This window comes from Lissotriton helveticus, chromosome 6 (genome assembly GCF_964261635.1).
Source record: "Lissotriton helveticus chromosome 6, aLisHel1.1, whole genome shotgun sequence".
Taxonomy (NCBI): Eukaryota; Metazoa; Chordata; class Amphibia; order Caudata; family Salamandridae; genus Lissotriton; species Lissotriton helveticus.
In genome coordinates, this window is record NC_136067.1 from 711081372 (window position 1) to 711102189 (window position 20818).

Below are 20818 nucleotides of genomic sequence, written 5' to 3' on the forward strand. Positions count from 1 at the left end.
AGACCTGGTATCAACAAGAGAGTGAGGGATAGTTATCATAGAAACACTCTTGGTCCCCAAGTCAAGGTAATGCGAACAACAAAAGAGTGCGCCTTCTTTCAAGAAGAGTGAGCATGAATAATCTGACTTGATTCTTTAGAAAGCACTCACTCACCAACCTAGTTTGTTACATGCTTCATCATCGGGCCCCACCAGGAGAGGCCGAGTGCCTCCCTGGTGTGCTTCAACGCCAGAATTACTGCGTAGCAGGTTTTTTTGTGACAAGTGAGTGTGAGTGTGGTGGTTAAAAATGTCTAGAATGGCCATTTAATAATTTTTTCTCTGGATACAATCAGACACACTAAAAACAGGGTGTGGGATGGAAGGGCTCTCCTGGTGGGGCCCGATGATGAAGCATGTCACCAACTAGGTTGGTGAGTGAGGGCTTTCTAAAGAATCTAGTCAGTTCTTCATGCTCGCTCTTCTTGAAAGAAGGCACACTTGTTGTTTGGAGTTCTTAAAGAGCCAGTACAAATTTGAATTTTACTTGTCAACCTTCCCTCTCCACCCCGCATGCACACACAGAGTACCCTTCCTTGACAGTCTTTCTAATTATTACATTTCTGCCAGATTGCTTTGTTCTCCTCTAATACAAAATCATAGGGCAACCCCAAGAAAAGAGGTGCAGCAAAGAACACCAATAATCGCAAAGGGAGCTCACAGGCATATGCTATGCTAAGGGATCTGTAAAGCACATGGGGATCTGGAGGCTTCCCAGCTCTGGTGGCCAAAAGAAAACCACTGCACCAAGATCAGTCCCTAAAAAGCCAGGTCTTGTGGGATTTTAGAAAACAACTCATTCATAGATCTAATGGCCAGAGCCTGACCACGTTGCAGCCAAAAGAACATCCTCCACTTCTGGCTCTAACAATAGGGACGGTGGCTAAATGAGAGTTTGTGGATCTAAGAAGCCTTTTGGGAGAGCAAGGGATATCCAGTTGGTGGGAGATGTGGGAGCTCAGATGAAAGGATCTGTGCACAAGGATTTTAATTTGATCCTTTGGGCCACAGGTAAACAGTGAAGGTCAGCGCCCTCTGCTCTGGTAGGAACCATTGAAATTCTGTGCTGAAGCAAGGCTGCTCTTGTATTGCTCTGCCTTGTATCGAAGCAAAATTTTACCTCAGCGATGGGGTGACCAGATGAAGGGCAAAACATGAAAAGACTATGCCAGAGGCTAAAAAAGGTACAGGTTATCAATGAAGGTGGATTGTCAGCTTAGGTCATGTTGTCGACAACTGTCCTGTTTAGCATTCAGATTAATCCAAAAGCGTGTGGTCAAACCTGTAGCAAAATACTTCCAATAAAAGGTTTGTGGCGTAGTTTATTTCAGATAAAGTTACACACAGCTTCTAGGAGCTCTACCTATGGCATAGCAACGCTGTGTCCTTACATACATTGAAAGAATTTTTGGAAATTAGGCAATTTTGCATTTTCCTCTTCAATTACCCTTACTCCAAGCTTCTGGTCTGCAGGCAAATCTAGTAGAGAGATTAACACGAAGTGCTTGTCTGCACCTACGGCCGTCTGGGAACCTACTAGACAGTGACTTGGGCGAGGGAGCACACCACTCTCACTGAGACAGGGAACACAAAGTAACCAAAAACAAGCATTTACAATGCAACGGTTTCGCCTTTGGAAAAGTTTGAGCTATTGGCATTGTAAATGACAAAATTTGTATTTATGTGTTGGTTTTGAAAACAGATAAATAAATGGCATTGTCATTTACATTGCCAATAGCTCTAAATTTTCCAAAGGCGAAACCGTTGCATTGTAAATGCTTGTTTTTTAAGTACCTAAATACCAGCTTGTGCAAAAGATGGACAATAATAAACAAGCAATTGCAATGCAATAGGTCTCGCATTTACAAGAGTTTAAGCTATTGGTATTGTGAATGACAATGCCTTTTATTTATATGTTTTGATAATTAACACAAATAAAAGGCATTGTCATGTACAATGCCAATAGCTCAAACTATTGTAAATGTGAGACCTATTCAAAGAAGCAGCCGCCATTCTCCCAGGCAGCTTAGAAAGTGAAAGCGTGCATAGCACACTGAATGTTGCAGGCACGACATGCTTTCCTGCAGCAAGAGAAACTATTTAAAGGAAATAGTGCCTACAGACTGAAAAAGACTCCCTGTGTAACACCCGGAGTAACAGGACCAATACTTATGGGAGGTTATGAATTAAGACATGGCTGCACTAAGGAGGGATTAACAAGCCTATTTATGAATCAGAAGCAAGCATATACGAAGGACAATGACACAAGTCAGGGGGAAGCAGACGCAGACGCTGTAACAGGGCACACCGTACCCAACACCAAGACCGCCATACCTGTAGCACCGGCCAGCCGCTCCTGGGGCCCCGACGCTGTTGGTCTCCCCTGCCGCCGCCGCCACCATCACTGCACGGCCGCAGAGGGGGGAGACTACAGCTCCCAGGCTGCTTTGCGGCCGCACCGCCCACTTTCGCCCCGTAGAGCGCCCGGAGGCGCTTAAAGATCTGCAGCTCACTCCACGTCACGGACGCGCGTGGGTGGCACCGGGCTAAGTTCTGGCAAAGGGCGGGCCGTCTGTGGCCGTCAGAGGACGGGAAGGGCCACCCTCCTTTGCCCGATGGACTCAGGTCTCCTTTGGCCAAGCGATTGGAGGACAGATAAGCTACGTGAAGAAGGTCTAGAAGGCTCACTGATTTGGACTTTGAACATTGGACCGACTAACACAGTAAGCCAGAAATATTAAGAGCGTTTTAATACTGTGCTTTTAGATATTGCCTTTTGTGACTGGGAACAGTTATAAAATTGGACACTTGGGCGGTTGTAACATGGCCCCAAAGATTAACACTCGTGCCACAAGACTGAAACCAAATATGCCTTTAACCCCCAAGGTAATTGTGCAAGACTGTAACCCAGGGTCCCCCTTCGGCATACAGCCAACAGCGATAGATTTAATGCTGCGGAAAGTCAATAATGAAATAGAGCGCACAGAGAGAAGACGGTCTATAATGCTATCATCAGACACTACTACTCCGCCACGGGTTAATATTGACGAACTGACAGTCAATCCCTCATACGCTGGCATAGAGTCCCTAACTCAGGAAATTCCCTGTGCCCAATTAGCCACTTGTACATCGGTGATGACAGTTACATCAGATAAGAAAGCATCCACCAGTAACAAAAGAAAACCCCGTCAGAAGACCCTAGGTACAAAAAAATCTAAAACCCGACCACTAAACGCACAAAAGAGACCTAATGAGTTAGAAGATACTGAGGTTACTGAGGTTCACCAAATAGGTCCTCCATCTTAGATAGCTGATGTAGTCATAAGCCTACAAAACTCCCTTGAACTACTCATAGCAAGTCATATCAAACCTATAATCAGTAGACTAGACAAAATCATAAATGAGCTAAATAAGAGAGGAAAGACCCAGGCTAAAACTGCAAATAACTGTCAACTGCAGTACCTCCACATAGTCACCAGCCCACTCATTCAGCCTGCCACTGCAATTGACCATATTGAGAGTAGACAGCATAGCGAGTGCATGATATCACACTAGATTCCGCACCATCGATGAATGCAGCATCTTGCCAGGGCAGAGGGCCTAGTGTAATTGAAGGGGGGCCAAGCTCATTAACAGCATTTGCGCAAATGGGAAAACAAGTACCCCAAACAAGATGTGTGTCAATATAAGAGCAGTAAAATCCCTTCCCAGCATAAATCTGCCCCCTGAGGCCTGTCCTTATGTAGTGGTTCTCGGGGGTGTTCCAGAATTAAAATCTGAGCAGAAAGAATCTTACCCCGAGCTTAAAAATAAGACAATTGTGTGGTTAAACAAAAATAGACCATTGGGAGGGAACGAATGTGGATAAATTATGAACGTCAGAAGAGTGAACTGGATAGGCAATAAAATTAAATACCTGGCAGGTAACTGCATAATTGTGAATTTCCGGGACAGGAGACTGGTGGAATATATACTGTCGGGGGGACTATCCCAACCATCAAGTAATATCAAAACGCTGCCATTGGGATATTTTTACCCCTCACATCGCGGCCCTTTTGACCCCAGACACTTCCCAGGGAGAGCAGGCATGAACCATCTCACTTATGGGAGGGGAAGGCTAGACACAAACGCAGGGACGGTGCAAGAACAAGAGGATGCCATGTGGGAGAATAGATTCAGCCCCCTATTGAGCCTAGATAACAACGATTGACCACGAACACATAAGGTATCAGTCATTGAGGGTTTAGACACGAAGGGTGAGACAATAAGTTATGTCAGTGGGGGAAGGCAGAAACATGGAGGTTGACTAATAATAATAATGTACTAAAAACACTCAAATACATTCCCTAATGGCAACCACAGACAGGGAGATTGCTAAAGAGGCCGAAATACATCAAACTCCCCGAATCACTCGAACTCAGGAGGAAAATGGGAGGTGGCATCAGCCCAGCAGTTGATACACAATTCTGAGATTCATAACACACCTCAAAGGTCTGAAGATAGACCGATGTCTGACTGTCAGAGAAACAAAAATCCAGTAGGGGACCATGAGGGAGAGCTAAAAATGTTATCTTGGAATGTGGCGGGCCTGGCCGGAAAGAGAGTTTATAGGGGGGTTCCAGATCATTTGTCTACAAGAAACCTGGGCACTTGAAAATAACCCTTTTCATATGGCGGGCTATAAATGTTTTTTGTGCCAGCACAAAAGACTAGCTCAGGAAGAGCTATTGGAGGCCTGGTGGTATACACAGACCTTAACATGAAAGGTGTATGGACAAGCCCCCCCGAGGATAGCTCATAACATACAGGTGCTACGGCTTGTAAGGCCGGGGTTCAGACTAACATTGTTTAATCTATACAATGCAGGGACCGTGAATGGGGAAAACCCCACATTACAGGAACTAGACCACAGACTCCAACAGGAGCTAGATCATAGAAAAGGGGCCATGGAAAAATCTCTGGTATTTCTGGGGGACCTAAAGTGACATATGTGCCCAACATTGTTCCCACTGAATGCAGATTGGTCCCGTTGCTCCTTGGAAAAGGGCCCACATTTCGAACATTCCACAGAAGGTTTAGTTCTTAGTAATCTTTTAAAGACTTACGACCTGGAACATACAATTGATTTGGTCAGCCTGGTAGAGGACGGGACCCTTACTCCAACTTTTAAAGGAAGAGGTTGCTCCTCCTACATAGATTATATCCTGGTGTCTAGACACGCAAAAAAATCAATTAGTACAGTAGGAATTGAGTGGAGTGGATTTAGTGACCACAACCCCCTAATTTTAACATTCAATCAGTGGGGCCGCTCTAAATTTTGTCCCCCGAAGGATAGTGTGTTGACGGTCACAGATAGAGGAAGGCGGCTTAGATGGGCAAAAATTGATGGGGAAGCATTTTACAAAGAGCTAATACGACAAGGAAAGGCACAGTTTGAGGAATGCCTAGACCCCATGATCGAGGGGAGAAACTTGCTTGGGGCATTTAGCTCAGTGACCAAGTTGGTGGACGGTCTATTAAAAACGAAAGCACCCAAGAGGAACAAACTACAGCCGAGGTGGTTTGATGGCAAGTGTTCACGAGCCGTGAGAGACTTAAAACATAGCCTAAAAACTAAACCCAAGGACTCTTACAGAATAGGACAGTGCAGACGCATGTACAAAAATACACTAAAACAGAGAAAGACCTCCCTACAAATAGAAGCCTGGGCAGATCTGAGAGAGGCGGGAGAAAGAAGGGACATGTCCCAATTCTGGAGGATTGTTAACAATCCCTGCTTTCAGGACAGTAATACCCCCCCGAGATCGGGTCGACCATCCTACCGGAACAGTGTGTCTCCCACTTCGAGGGTTTATATAATCATAATCAGGATACAGAAATGGACTGGGTGGTGGACGGCCATCAGGGACCAGGAATTGAGTTCATCCTTGCAGAAATAATAGCTGGGATCCAGGGCCTTACACGTAACAAGGCGCCGGGCCCTGATGGATCCCCACCTGATTTATACCAGAGTAAAGTAGATCTCTGGGCCCCCATCCTCACAAGAGGGTTTAACACTGCAGTTCAGATCGGTCTGCCCTGATCTTAGTCTACAGCGGTCATTGTCCCTATCTTTAAGAAGGGTAATAGGGACAATCCGCAATGTTACAGACCAATTTCTCTGATTGACGTCTCAGCAAAAGTTTTGGGCCGGGTAATTCTTCAAAGGCTCATGGACTGGACTGAGGAACACCACCTAATCACTGACATCCAGTATAATTTCAGAACAGGAAGGTCCACAAGCGATCAGTGCCTCAATTTGTATTTGTTGGTTGCTAAATACACTAAAGCCAGCAATGAGGCCATGTATTTGGGCTTCATGGATCTGGCAGCAGCCTTTGATCATGTGAACAGGAACAAGTTATGGGGCCTGATGAGGGATATGGGAATTGATTTAGGCCTAATCCATATCTTGAGTGAATTACACCAGGACACAACAGCTAGGGTATGTTACAACACGGAGGGGTGGAACAGAGATTCATTTCCCTGTACAAGTGGAGTGCGACAGGGTTGCATTCTAGCCCCTTTTTTGTTTTCGCTCTACATTAATAACCTAGAGAAGGCACTGCTGGCTTTAAACTCGGACTGCCCAAAAGTAGGGTCGCGTCATATTCCGGTACTTTTGTACGCAGATGACGCGGTCCTGGTAGCCCTCACACCGAGGGGCCTGCAGTGCTTAATCGATGGGTTTGTAAAATTTATGGGGACTCTGGATCTGTCTGTAAACCTGAGCAAATCCTACATGATGTTAGCTGGCACCAAACCATGTAAAAGATTCTCGTATAGGATAGGGGACCACATACTAGAGAAGGTTAAGATTTTTTCCTATTTAGGGTTACTGTTCGACGGGGCGCTCACAATTAGATCTTTAGTGGTGGACCGCCGTTCGAAACTAATCTCCACGAACGGTGTCATAGCAAATTATGGTCGCAGGTTGGGCCGTTGGTCCCCTGAACAGATTTTGAACCTTTATAGATCAATAGGATGTGCAAGAGTAACGTATGGGTCGGAAGTCTGGGGTTACGTGAATGTGGATCAATTGCAAGTCGAGGAAAACAAATACATGCGGAGGATCCTAAAAGTTCCTCAGTCCACCTCGACTGCAATTGTACATAGCGAACTGGGGTGCCCATTTTTGGAGGATAAGATCAGGGCAAGACCCATATTGGCATGGTTGAACACCTGGTCAAACCCTGAGGCAGGCCTAGGTAGACAAATCTTGGGAGACTGCCTGCAGAGGGATAAAGGGTTACATATCCCATGGATAAACTATGTCAAGACCACCCTGGAAAGTGTTGACCGGGAGGATCTGTTCGTCAACCCTTAGATTACTGTACCTTCTGATAAACTAAAAATGAAAAAACTGTTAACCGATCATTTCGTGAATTGCAGATCAGTTGAGGACACAACCAAACAATCTGTAGCTGCCCTCAATCCTATAAAAAATGAGGGAATGGAGCCACACATGTATCTGGTTCATAACACACACGATAGATTTTAGATGACCCGCTTTAGGTTTAACTTACTACCACACCTATTAGCGGACCCTGCAGGATTCACCCCAACAATTGCGCAGAAGGGTGCTTGCGGCTGCGACAGTAGGTCTCCACAAGACACCCTTCATTTTGTACTGCTGTGCCCCTTTTTTAAATTTCCCCGGTGTAAATATTTGGTACAAATTTTAAAGAGAGAAAAATTAAGGCACGCTAAATTGGCTTTACTCTATCTACAAAGAGCGAATGATCCATGGACCCTCCATTGCATTATGAATTTTTTTAGGCTTGCCGTGAGGCTAAGAAATACAAGAGGAGTTAGCTAAAATGATGTGGGTTTTTTTTAAAAATAAAAATGCATATGTGCCTTTTTTTAAACTTTTTTAACTATCTATTTGTAACGGTAATTCCAGATGACAGCTGTAATTTAATTCTATTTTTATTCTGTATATACTGTGTACTTTTATGATGTATCTTTTTCATCGAATAAAGAATTACTGAACTGAAGCAAGTCAGACAAATGTGGGTGGAGCTTCTATTCCATACTCCAATACAGCATGGGTTGCAGAGCAGCGCATGCGTTGCCCAGGCTCCACCTAAAAAGAATCAGTGAGTACTTGGTCCATGAGCCAAGGAAGGGAACACAAATAAAGTGAAACCAGCATGCACTGACCAATCCGGAGCCAGCAAATAAAGGAGTGACAATGAAGCCCTAGCTTGTTCAGTGATGGGTTGGCTCCAAACCACGATTACATAAATAAAATCTGTCGCAAGCTACAGGGCATGCGCTGTGCCTTGGGCGAGACTTAAGCAGGCACTGGAAAAAACAATGTGTGGCCTCAACTATATTTTAGATGGCAATATTGAATGTGCAATACTAAATGGATTATAAATATACTTAAAGAATGAGAATATATTTATGTTTTAGGTTTCATGAACAATGGTGCTTGCACAGATATTAGATCTGGGAATGTAAAGGTGCTTGCAGCATTTTGGCACGCATATTGTATCCAGTACATACTCCATGCATTTAGAAAAGTGTTTAGGTGTCACCTTTCTCCCACTATTGGCTTCAGGCGTTGTTAAACACATATTGGATCATTCAACTGTAGCATTTTATTCTCACATCTTTCTATCAGCTTACATGTGCACTACTGTTTGTGGAATGCATTGGGAGCTATTTTATATCTGAGACGCAGACTCTGCACACATTAAAAATTATTTATCTCATTCATATGGATTCTGCACGAAACTTTTTTTGTTTTACTCTGCAGCAGGATATTTTTAATTTGTTTTTGTCATCAGTGGACTAGGAGACAAGAGTCTGCACAACCCAAAGCTCAAAAAAGGCTGGTACTAATTTTACCCACAGCGTCATGTGCATGATATTGGCTACCAGGCTAGGAACAGGAAAGCTGCAGATAAACTCGGAGGATACAACTGCTTGAAAGCTGAAGTTGCACTATATAGCCAACAGATATCCTCATAGAACAATACAATGGAGATGGGAATGCTTCAGTTCCACTATACCGACAACTGTCCTCACAGACAGAGGACTGCAGATATACTGAAGGATACAGATGTACTGGAGAAAAGACTGGTTTGCTCATATAAATTAGACTACAGGGAAGAAATTAAGCTGCACTCAGTCTCTTATAAAAGATTAATACAGAAGAATGGAAGGAAAGCCGGCATAAAAGATTCAGAGGGATGGCAACGCACTCCGAGTGTTATAGATCTTCCTGGGTTAACACATGGTTTATCCAGTTCAAGTTTTCCCCTCGCATGCTGAGATTTTCAATCTTATCAACTATACACAGGAATACTAGTTCCAGACAAAAATGATATAGATCAGCATTCTCTTATATATATATATATATATATTCTGGCCTTTTTGCACTCTTCACGCGTAGAAGGAGTTACACAATTTGTATTTATTCTATTTAAATGCGAAGCCATACTTGCACCACCTAAAAGGGAAGAAGTACGTACTGACAGTTATGTTGGGCAGATCTGCAGATGACACCATCACCAGGGTGGGTAGCCTAGCGTTGAACAGGTGCACGTCTACCAAACCTATTAAGATACACTTGCACCACGATGGTTGCAATCAGCAATTGATGTGTGATCTTTAAAAATGGGATGCTACTGGTGCGAATGTCTACCTTCTTTTCAATTGTTTGCTGTTCTGTGTAGCGCAAACTCAGCCCCAGGGCATTGGATCGGTTTGTAAGACCACCCAGTAACATTAAATAAGGCCAGAATGTATTTATTTTAAACCGGGGGAGATTAAGTGATTTGCCCACAATCTAACCTGGTTTCTCAGTTGCAAAGTCTGCAACTCCGGCCTCACCACCACATCCTCTCCCCAGTTGACATCTGACAAAATGTATACAGCACTGCCCTATATATAGGTACTAGCACTTCAAGGGCTCAGACAAGTGCAGCGTACAGATGCCCACACAGGAGACTACAATGCAGATGAAAGCTTGTTGCAATGTACTACTAACAGTTGTGAGGATACAAGGGTGCTTGAATGATGAAGTTGCAGTCTACTATAAATAGAGAGCCTCAAACTAATACAATGGAGACGGCAAGCTGCAGTTGCCCTTTGCCAACAGATGTCACCACGCAAGAGGGCAATGGGTTAATATCCCTTCCTGTGTGCATCCCTACACTTCGGCAGCGCAAGTTATGCAAACGAGAGCATTGGAATCTTGAAAAAAACTCGGGACAACACTGCTTTGCACCTAGGTCCAAGTTTCCCTCAATAAGTGCAACAAACTCGATGTAACTCATGTAAAGCGCTCTGATACCTCAGGGTCTAGCCAATTCTATATAAAACTTTTCAAATTAAAATAAAAAAAACATTGACTTCTACAAGATCATATTTGCCATGATTAACTTCCACTATCAAACTTGTTTAGGCATTGGGATGATCACCACAATGGAGAATGCCAATTACACAGCTATTACAGGATGACTAACATCCTGGAATGTTTGCACCCAGTGAATACATACAACTGCAACACAAGTGTATAGGAAAGAGAAAGGGCTGCAAAGCTGCTGTGGTTCCTCAAACTGACATGGGGTCCCTCAACAGCGAAGCAATTGCTTGAAATGGCAATCAATGCATAAGGGGTGTGGCGTCTACCTACGCATCTGCACTCTTACTACTCTAATGCCTTGCACTCGTTATCCAAAAAGATAAACACACCAAAGCTGGTTGATCCTGACGTGTCAACATTGCAACCTACAATGAATGTCGTGTGCGCTATGGAAATAGTTGAGGACACCCGACTATACATAGGAACTAGCAGTTAGTGGGAAGTGCAAGTGCCTAAAAAGATCTATTTTTTGGGAACTTTTTAGGTTTTGCCTGGCAAAAAGATGCGCTCTGCGCATCTTTTTCGCGCAGGCGAAATCCTGATGAGTTCTGTAGTGTGCTTTGGAACGGCCCTCGTCATTTATTGGCTGGCTCCATAAATGGAGCCTAGCCATTGGACGATGGGCCTGTCCGTCAATGCCGGACCAGATTCGGGGGCGTTCCCGCGATTCTTTGGCTTTTGCCGACGTCACACGACGTCAGCCGAAAGCCGGGAACGCCCCCGAATCTGGTCCGGCCGGGCCGCAGGCAAGCCGGAAGTCCCGCCGCCGGTCTTTCTCTCCGGGCCTCCCTCCCTCCTTTTCCTTGTTGCCGTGTTGCCTCTGCCCCGGACGGGCCTCCGCAGAGCTGTGCCGGGCATCGGTCCGTCGCTGCAGAAGCCGTTCAGCGAGTACCTGGAAGCGCAGCGGAAGAAGCTGCACCACACGGCGGAGAGCGGAGCCCCCCCCCGGTAAGTCCCTGATGTTTGCCATTCACGCTTTGCATGCTGACCTTTTTGAAATCCAATACTTATGAGAAAAGTAAACCACACGCCTCACAAGGCAAAGCATTCAGGCATTTAGAAATGTCTGAAAGTGTCACACTGCTGCTTATTTTCATGCCAGTGTAAGGGAAGACATGATTCTGAACATGTAATCGATGCGTTTTATAACATCATGCACAAAAAGAAGTACACTTCAGTTTATCTGAGTCTCGGTTAAATTTTTTGGGGCGGTAACTAAGGTAACTGCAAAATAATAGCAGCAAACACTGATTGTTTTTCTAGTGTATGGGATCATCAACCATGTAAGAACTTTGTACCCATGACTGCTGCGAGTAATGGACTAGTTCTTCGCCATGTTTGAACTCTTGGGACGTTTCTGTTCCACAAAGGAGACAGCAGGGAGGGCCTGGTAGGAGGAATGTGACTTTTTTTTTTAAGTGCACTGTTAGCACATTGTATCCTATGCCTGAGAGAAGGGCCTGTGCGAAGCTCTAGCGGCCCCAGTGCCTATGTTTGGTCGGCCCGTGGCCAGTGCACGGAGGCAGGGTGTGTTGCACTTTTTTCCCCCTTGTGCTGCTTCTCTGACATCCTACTGTTGTGGTGTGCAGTGTGTATTATCATCAGAGACAGAGCCTCTGCAGCCAAAAGCAAGTTGTTAGGAAGCACACTTTGCATTACTAAATGTATATTGCGCACACTGCGTCCTAGCAGTCCAAGTGCCCGTGGCGAGGTGTCACACAGAGCTGCAGCTGTGATTTTGGCTTCTAGAGCAAGCAAGGCCGCACTCTGTGACCCCTCCATAGGTTTCTAATAAACAGATCTTCTGTCGCTTACATTACTGATGTGACCGTGCAACAACCGCTCTAGATTGGAGACCTGGGACTGTGCTATGACAATGTCTTTGGAGTTCTGCTTTGGCAGAGGGTTGGCTCCCTAGCTAACGAAACACGCGATCAGAGACCGACAATCGCTTCAAGATTCACAAACACACCATGGTAAGTAGCAGTACTAGCATTCCCTGCCTGACAGAGTGTGAGAGAGTCCCTCCCCCTATCCCTCTCTTTCCCTCTCTCTCTCTTTCCCTCTCTCTCTCTCTTTTTCCCTCTCTTTTTCTCTCTTTCCCTCTCTCGCTCTTTCCCTCTCGCGCTCTCTCTTTCCCTCTCGCTATCTTTCCCTCTCACTCTCTCTTTCCCTCTCACTCTCTCTCTTTCCCTCTCGCTCTCACTCTCTCTTTCCCTCTCGCTCTGTCTCTCTCTTTCCCTCTCTCTCTCTCCCTCTCGCTCTCTCTCTCTCTCTTTCCCTCTCGCTCTCTCTCTCTTTCCCTCTGTCTCTGCCAGTTAACCAAAAACCCAGTAGAGACCGAAGGGACATCACGCCCTTTGACACCCCCACATGACGTCACCTGGTTGACCCTTTGTTCCACTCTTCCCAGCCTCCCCTGTACTGCGCAGGGACATGTAGTAGGAGAAAACAGTAAAGGAAGTGTGCTCTTTTCTGTTTCTTCTGCTGCCTCATGACCTTTGAGTAATGGTAATGCAAAATGGGCAGTGTCAGCCAAGGGTATCAGCTGCTGCCCTGTGGAATACAAATTCATATCACTGTGAGAAAAGGGAGTGCGCTGCTGGCAGCCCACGATTCCACACTAACAAAAAGTAAATTACCATTGCATACATGGAACTCTTACTGCACTAGTGGCGCATGCTACCTCGAACATAGAACAGCTACTGCATTGCAATAATGAGGGCAAGCCTCTGTGTGCACGTTTCATGTTGTGGGTTGGTTTGTATGATAGTGGACGCCAGTATGCTTGGTAGTTACTGATGACCTGGCATTTTGCCATAGAAACTAATACTATTTGATTTTAGAGTATTGTTGCCAGAGATTAAAAAAAAAAAAAAAGAATTTTTAAAGTTTGCATTGAGTAATAATTTTCTAGGACAAGAGAAGTGTAACACATTGCGTTTTGAATTGAAATCCATGTGCGCACTTTCAACAATGCATCCTGCATCCCTCCACCCTTTCATCCTTCCATCCATACATCCATCCTTTCAACATCCACATTTCAATCCATCCAACAATCAATAATCCACCCACATTTTCACACATCCATTCATCCATGCAACTTTTAATACATCAATCTTCATATTCTTCAGAAGGTACCTTATTAATGTTTTACAACAATACATGCACTCACATTCTAAGACCTTGACCTCCTTGTATATGGTGTTTCAGAAAATTTCTAAGCATCTGCCTGCGTCCATCTAAGAGTGGCTTCAATAAGATATATTGTACACCATTGTATAGTTACAAAAAAATATATTCTTTATAATAAAAAGATGAAAATAACTCTCCAAAGATTTATAGAACTCTAAGGGCTTACTATACATTGCCAAACAAGGGGACAGCTTTCTGTGTGTGAGCGGGGTGGCTCTAAGTGTGGAGGGGGCTTTGTAGGAGGTGACTCGCAGTTTATAGAAGAGGCTCACAGTCTGTGGAGGGAGCTCAAAGTGTGTGTGGGGGGGCTCGCAGTGTGGTGGTGCTCGCAGTGTGTGTGGGAAGGGCGCAGTGTGGGTGTGTGTTGGGGGCTCTCTGTAGGTGTTTGTGGGTGTCATTTGCAAAAGAAAGCTAGTGCCATTGCAAATAACAATGCCATTTAGTTATGTTAAAAAAAAAAAAGGTCAAGAGCTTTGCCAACAGCTCAAACTTTAACAAAGGCAAAACCATTGCATTGTAAATGCTTGTTTTTAGTGTCTGTACAAAATGTGCAACAGGAAAAACGCAGTCCCTCAAAGAGAAGGCATTTTAAAGACTGAAATTGGGTTGCCCACTGACCTATAAAATTGTGCCGTGGTGGGAGTGAGCATTATTTGAGTGACGCGAGCAGACCAGTGACAAATATGTGTTGATTGAGAGCCTCTATACATGCATGTACTTTTGTACGTTTTTTGGGGGGCGTACATGAGGCTGGAAAGACATACAAAGCAGTCTTTAGGCCAGATTTGATTTATTTTATTATAATCTGTGTCAAAGCCGTGGGTGGTTGCAAGCAATCTAACACCCCCTCCTCATCCCACAAGCACTCCAGTCCTGGTGCTAGGCCTGGTGGAAAACCAAGTGTATCGAAGGTATGTTTTATGTTTGGCTCGAATGCCTCTTTAGTACCAAGCATGTCAAATCTCCAGATGATCTAAAAGGTAATTGAGAAATTAAGAAATTGTAGGTGTTATCATTGGTTCGTGGCAAAGACTCGTTTACGCATTATGTAACAGTTAGCAAGTACATTATCGGGATTGCGGATGAAGATGTACTTCTGTTTTGAAAAATTAATAAACATTTTTTTTTAAAGTACATTATCGGGATACGACATTGCCTCGTCTCATTTGAGCCATGTTAAAATGGGCCCTGCCATTACAATAACAAGAGATATCCTGCAATCGCAGCTTCTGCACTGCTGCATAAAGTGCTTTTTTGTTTGACCAAGATAGCAGACAAAAAGATAGACCCCTCCAAACCACAGCACATTTCAGCACAGATACCTCTCAAGAGAAAGGTCATGAGAATATGGTTTGAATTGTGGGCATCTGGCATTAAGTGGCGTAGTGATGTAGCAAACTTTTTTTTTTTAAATATCGACGATTATTCAGTGTGAAACAATTAAACGTGCAAGATATACTCCGATTCATAATATTGAAGTTTAACACACTTGTGAACGCAAATCATACGCAAACGTAGTTGACCACCTTCTCTACTGACCTATAATTAGAATGTGTTATTCGGGAGACAACCAGGAAGATCATCTTCAACATTTGTCTATCACATGGACAGGTATTTGATTACACTTTCACTAACGCCATATAAATCAACATATTCTTCCCTCATTGGTAACCCAGCTACCATGCACTGCCAGCAGTGCAGATTTGCCTAAACGAGCCTTCACGCTTACTTTTCTGTAGTAAGGAGACATCACAAATGTCAAATGTTGTTCAGACCCTACGGGTCTCCATTGTAACAATGTTTATCTGTCAGTTGAGAAATTACAACGTTAAGTTAATTAACAAAATCTAGAATGTAATCAATGACGCCTTCCAGAAATATAACAGTCCAGCTGGTTATTTTTACAACAGGGTCAAAGTAATTTACAAACCCCACGACGCGAGACAGAGGAGTGATGTGACGCCAACAGACTAATGTGACACAACGCTAGGTTTTGGCTAAAACAAAGTACAACACTGCCCGTCGAGCCTACTAAGTTACTTTTAACAGGGAGTAAAGGACAACGGAATCTCAAAGGTTAGAAGTTAAAGTTCCTTCCATACATTTAAATGACAGAATCATGGGCAGTTTTATAGGTGCAACCGCTTCCGAAAAGTCACAAGGGATCTGTTTTGTGCGTGCAATTAAGTGATGCAACAGAGCAGGGTGTAACAAAAGTGTACGCTCTACGGGGATGCATCAACAAGCACATTTTAGGGTGCGTGACACTGCACTTGTTCAGCACATTTCAGGGTTCGTGACACTGCACTTGTTTCACACAATTACCGAAACATCATATTCGATCTAAAAGTCGAGGTTGGACGTGTGCAGGGAAGGAGGTTCTATCCCTGCGTAAATCAATCTGGCCAAGTGATGGTTTCGGTGAAGTGGTATCATTTTGCAGACAGCCCTGGTGGGAAGCATGAAATACTGGTCATACCCCTCTCAGTTAGGCAATAACTATGTAGGGGCCTGGTTAACTTAACAGCTTCGGGAAAAGGGAGTGATCAGATGAAACTGCACAGCATCCGCCAAGCTAAACGGGTCAGTAAAAGCCCACCCTCTGCACAAGGGGGGGAGCACCACTAACGCCCGGTTTTACAGCTGCACATGCGCTGCTCTCATCTCAGACATACGATAGTGTGATACTGCCTACAACCCACCAGGAAGAAACAAGGAGCTGGACATTGGATAGTCTGCGATTGTCTACAACTCATAGGAATAAACAATGAGATTATCAATCCAAGAGCCTTCAGCGCGCGACCCTCTCCAGACCCCTACAGCCAAGAGCTCACCTGTGGTAAGCTTAGCCGACACCTCTCCAAAGGGCGAGGGCTGCTGCACGCGGAGGTACTTCTGCGGAGAGGCCCCGGAGGATGAGGGGGTGCTGGGCGCGGAGAGAGGGGTGCAGCGCCTGCGCTTGGGGGACCCCGGGCTGTGAAGAGGGTCAAAGTCCAGAGTCCGCTTGAGGGTCGCTCCGCAGGCCATGCCCGGGCCGCGCGCTGCCTGCGGGGGGCTCCGCGGCTCCTTTCTGCCCCCAGGGGTTGCTCTGGCGCTGCTCTGCGGGGTTGCGCGAGGGTCAGGCGAGCGCCGGTCTGTGTTACTCTGCCGCCCGGTGCTGCTCCTGGGCCTCAGCCACCTCCTCTGTGATCCTCCGCTGCGGCGCCAGTAACAACATGGCGTCAACAACAACGCCAGCGCTCATTCAAAACGCCGGCACGCACAGCTGGGATGGTGGTGACGTCAACGCGGCGGTGAAAAGACACTTGGCATGATGGGCCATGCAGTCCCTGCAACTCGAGCTGCTGGTCCGTCTAGTGCGTTTAAAAGGGAAGAAGAACTTCATGTCCCAGAGCTCAGTAGAACGGTGTTTGAATTCCGTGACCCCGTGAACAGAAAAAAATGTTGGGTGAGTCCTGGCCTTTGGGGCTGATGTGCTTCTGGCTAGAGTAGTTTGTGTCACATTGCACTTTCTGATACATCGAACACTTTAAACTCAGGATACACCGAGCAATTTGGAGCACATTTTATTGATATTTTAAGCTGAAGCTTAACCGCCTCAGTTTCAGGCAATTGACATGCTAAGGCTCTTCAGTTCACGAACTTTCGATTTAAAAGCTATGCATTAAAAAATATTTGTTGTACACAAATTGTATTTTCCATTTGAGTAACTGAACTAGATAGGGTTGAGTCAGGGTGAGATTACTCCAGAGGGAGCTGCTAAATGAACAGTTTTTGGAATGGTGATTCAATTGTTTTGACAAATATGTTGCTGTTTGGAATCGTTTTATATTTTCTCCTTTCTAAACTACCAGTTACTCCTCTGCAAGCACGCAGCTAATACAATAGCCATCATTCTGTCCAACATTCTCATTCAGGGATTTTGGAATCTGGTTTGTGAGAACACAGAGCTTGACCTTATTGTGTTCAACAATGCTCCTTTCCACACAATCTGTGACCCTGTCGGGCTGGTGTTCTCACTGACAACAACAAAAGTGTATTCAGGCCAATACAACGTGGCTGTATGGGGCAGGGCCTCCCGGCAGGGACTCCCTGCCCTAAACAGGTCAAGCTCAGCATGGACTATTCTGGTCAGACCTTCACAGGGCAAAAATCATACGCACCTGCGGGTTTGGTTTGTGATGTGTGATCTGGTCTTACACCAATATGTATTTTAATGAAGTCTTTCAGCTAGAGATCTCACTTTTTCCTGTTAAAGCAGGAGCTAGAGATGATCAATCCCACACATTAATAGGGATTGCTGAGCTCCTGGCTTGGCACTAAGAGCCAAAGCTTGAGCTAATGAAACAATATGTTTAATATGGAAATTCAATCGTAAAAGCTTTACAAATAATTTAAAAGTGTGTTTTAACACTTAAATGCATTTCAGTTTACTACTTTAGATTATATCACTGCTTTGAGTGACATTTATGAAAATTGAACATCTCTCAACATAAATTTAGAAACGTTCATGAACCTCTCAATAGCATGACTAAACTAAGAAACTAGTCAATTGTCATGTGGCCCTCAGAGATGGTCAAATTGGTATAGATCGTGCAACATTATAGTCTCTTAAACCATATGCTGCAGGGTTATTTTATTAGGGCACAGTCTGAACTAAACTATTCAATATGCTCTCAAATATGACTAAAAAAGGAAATTGAGCCTCATTAAAGAAAAGAGATTTGAGTAAGCTCACACATTTTGGTCAAGCAGCAAAGCTGTTATTTAAACACAGATGTTCTGGTTATACATTGTGCACTTTACCTACTGGATTAGTAACTATTGTATCATGTTTAATAACAAAGGACAGTGGTTTTTTAGCTCTATTGATGACATAAATATGAGGTGTTAAAAGTAAAGTGGACTAGACAAGTGTCCAGAAATTCCTTCAACTTTCAAGGGCTTCGATCAAATTTTAATTCCACCAAGCCAGCCAGAGAAGGATTCAGAGAACCATGTTGCAGGACAGCCAGAGATTGACATAAAGAAGTGTTTTCAGTTGTCAGGCTTTGGTCATGGAGAGACAAGTTGTTTACAGCTGTTAACAATTCCTGGATCAGATCTATCTTAAGCTTCCATTGGCTTTGCAAGCTGTCAACAGCAGGTCTTTTTGGCGACTGATGTATTGTCTTTTTGGTTTGTAGGAATGACCAACTATCTCCAGAAAGAAGCCCAGACACCAGAATAAAACTGGGAGCTTAGAATTGCTCCCAAAAACAATATCCAGTAGGAAGCAAAAAAAATGATGAAGCTCAAGACTAGAAAAAACCTTCCAACCAACCAGGCCAAGCTGCAAGATGAAGAGCAAGAAGAAATCAAGCAAGAACTGAAGGAGGCGGAGGTTCCATGAATCTATTGAGCGAGCACTCAAGCCAAAATTATTGTGATATAACTGAACTCAAATTGGACTCCCGTTTTATAGTAAAAAACAGGACGTGATGTTATTCAGATTTGGCTCAGCCATCATAGATTGAGCGAGAAATTAGTAACTAATAAGGAATACATATAAGTAACTGTTCAAATTTATATGATGTTTTATCAGAAGAATGCTATTTAATAAGTATGTTACCTCCATGACTTTTTAAATGAAATATTGTAGGCCTTAAGACATTTCCCAGCAAGCAGCATTTCAGAGATGCCTGCATGTAGGAGGAATATTGCCCCAGTATTCCCTGCATACCTACTGAAATACACAGGAAGAAAGATGGCCTGGCACAAAGATGCCGCAGCAATGTGACAGCCCCGAACATAGGCTATGAGCAACCACAAGTGGGGCCACCTGGATAATCAAAATGGTAAAGAACTCCGCCCACAGCAGTGAATACGGTTTTGATAAAATCCATACATCTAAGCAGGAAAACCTTGCAAGAGAATCAACATTATTGTGCTCTCTTCCTGCATGGTGTTCAGCTGAAAAATACATTTACTTTATAGAAATTTTGACCACTGTAAAAGTTTTGGATTCCCCCACCAGCGTTTGATTTAACCATTTGAGTGCTCCTTTATCGTTCTGCACCCAGAGTTCTAATCCGGTATGGTGGCAGTGGTAGCTTGCTTAGCAACCACACATCAGCTCAAGCCTCTGGGGGGAGAGGGCGAATACAATTCCTTCTTAAATTCCATTTCCACATTGTTGTCACTGTTCACTTGTAGTCTCTCTACCACATATTCACTTTGGATAGCTATATTGCCTATTGAAGACCTGTCTCCTTCTACTGGGGTTCCCTGATTCCCCTGTAGAATTAAATGGGCCATTAAGATTCACAATATAATTCATATATTAGATTGGGTTAGTAGGGCAGGCTATATAGTTTATTGCATTACTTTGTACTTAAATGGTTCTGTCTTAGGGTTGAAGGGTGAATATTTCTTAGGATCTCCCTGGGAGACTCGGGGTAAATTTGGAATTATGGGTGTCCGTCTGGGGTTTATGGAGCCTCCCCTTCTTCCAAATGGAGTCCATGGTGAAAGCAATCTGGCCATTAGGTTCAACAGAAGCAGCCATTATTTAATTTCCTTCTTGCATGACGTCATCATGAGCCCAGTCATGGCCCCATGGGCATTTTGCCACGTGACATTGTGGGAATCAGTTTCCCTTTGTAGGTACCTGCCCCTGCCTTCGAAGGAAAGGTATCATTTCAGATTGTTGCACTACAATATTGAAGTTTAAAATATTGTTCACTTCGACATTGGTTTTTATTATGGTGTTCATTTTTTGTTTTTATTTTAATCTGTATGTCATTCTGAATTTTATTTTATATTTTTACTTCAAATCTTTTTATTAAAAATGTTCAGGAATATAAAAAAAACAATATCTGCTGTATCAGCAATCAAAGGTTTAAGCATAGAAGAACAAGGAGGAGTGTCACATGGATCGAGAGCAGGGCATTAAGATCTTGAAATGCCATGTATCCTCACAAGACACAATAAAAACAACAAACAGTATTCAGACAAACAAACGAAACTCCCTTTGTCCCACCCAATTCCCTAAAAAAAAAAAAACATCTGGGAGGGGGCCCACAGGGGATTGCCTAGGGTTCAAAGGACTGGGGGACGAGGGGGCAGCGGGGGGGGGGGGGGGGGGGGGTGCTGTTAATCAGGGATTTTTTCCCAGTTGGCTCT

The 20818-nt window shown here is 44.2% G+C and overlaps 1 protein-coding gene across 1 annotated transcript in view; it reads right to left on the reverse strand.

The window, feature by feature from the left end:
- Positions 1 to 16926, reverse strand: part of AKIRIN2 (akirin 2) — a 71467-nt gene extending 54541 nt beyond the window's left edge. Inside the window, exon 1 of the mRNA XM_078648194.1 lies at positions 16489 to 16926. Within this exon, the coding sequence (XP_078504320.1) occupies positions 16489 to 16681 (193 nt within the window). The 5' untranslated portion in view covers positions 16682 to 16926. The remainder of the gene's footprint in view (positions 1 to 16488) is intronic.
- Between the last annotated feature and the right edge of the window lie 3892 nt (positions 16927 to 20818).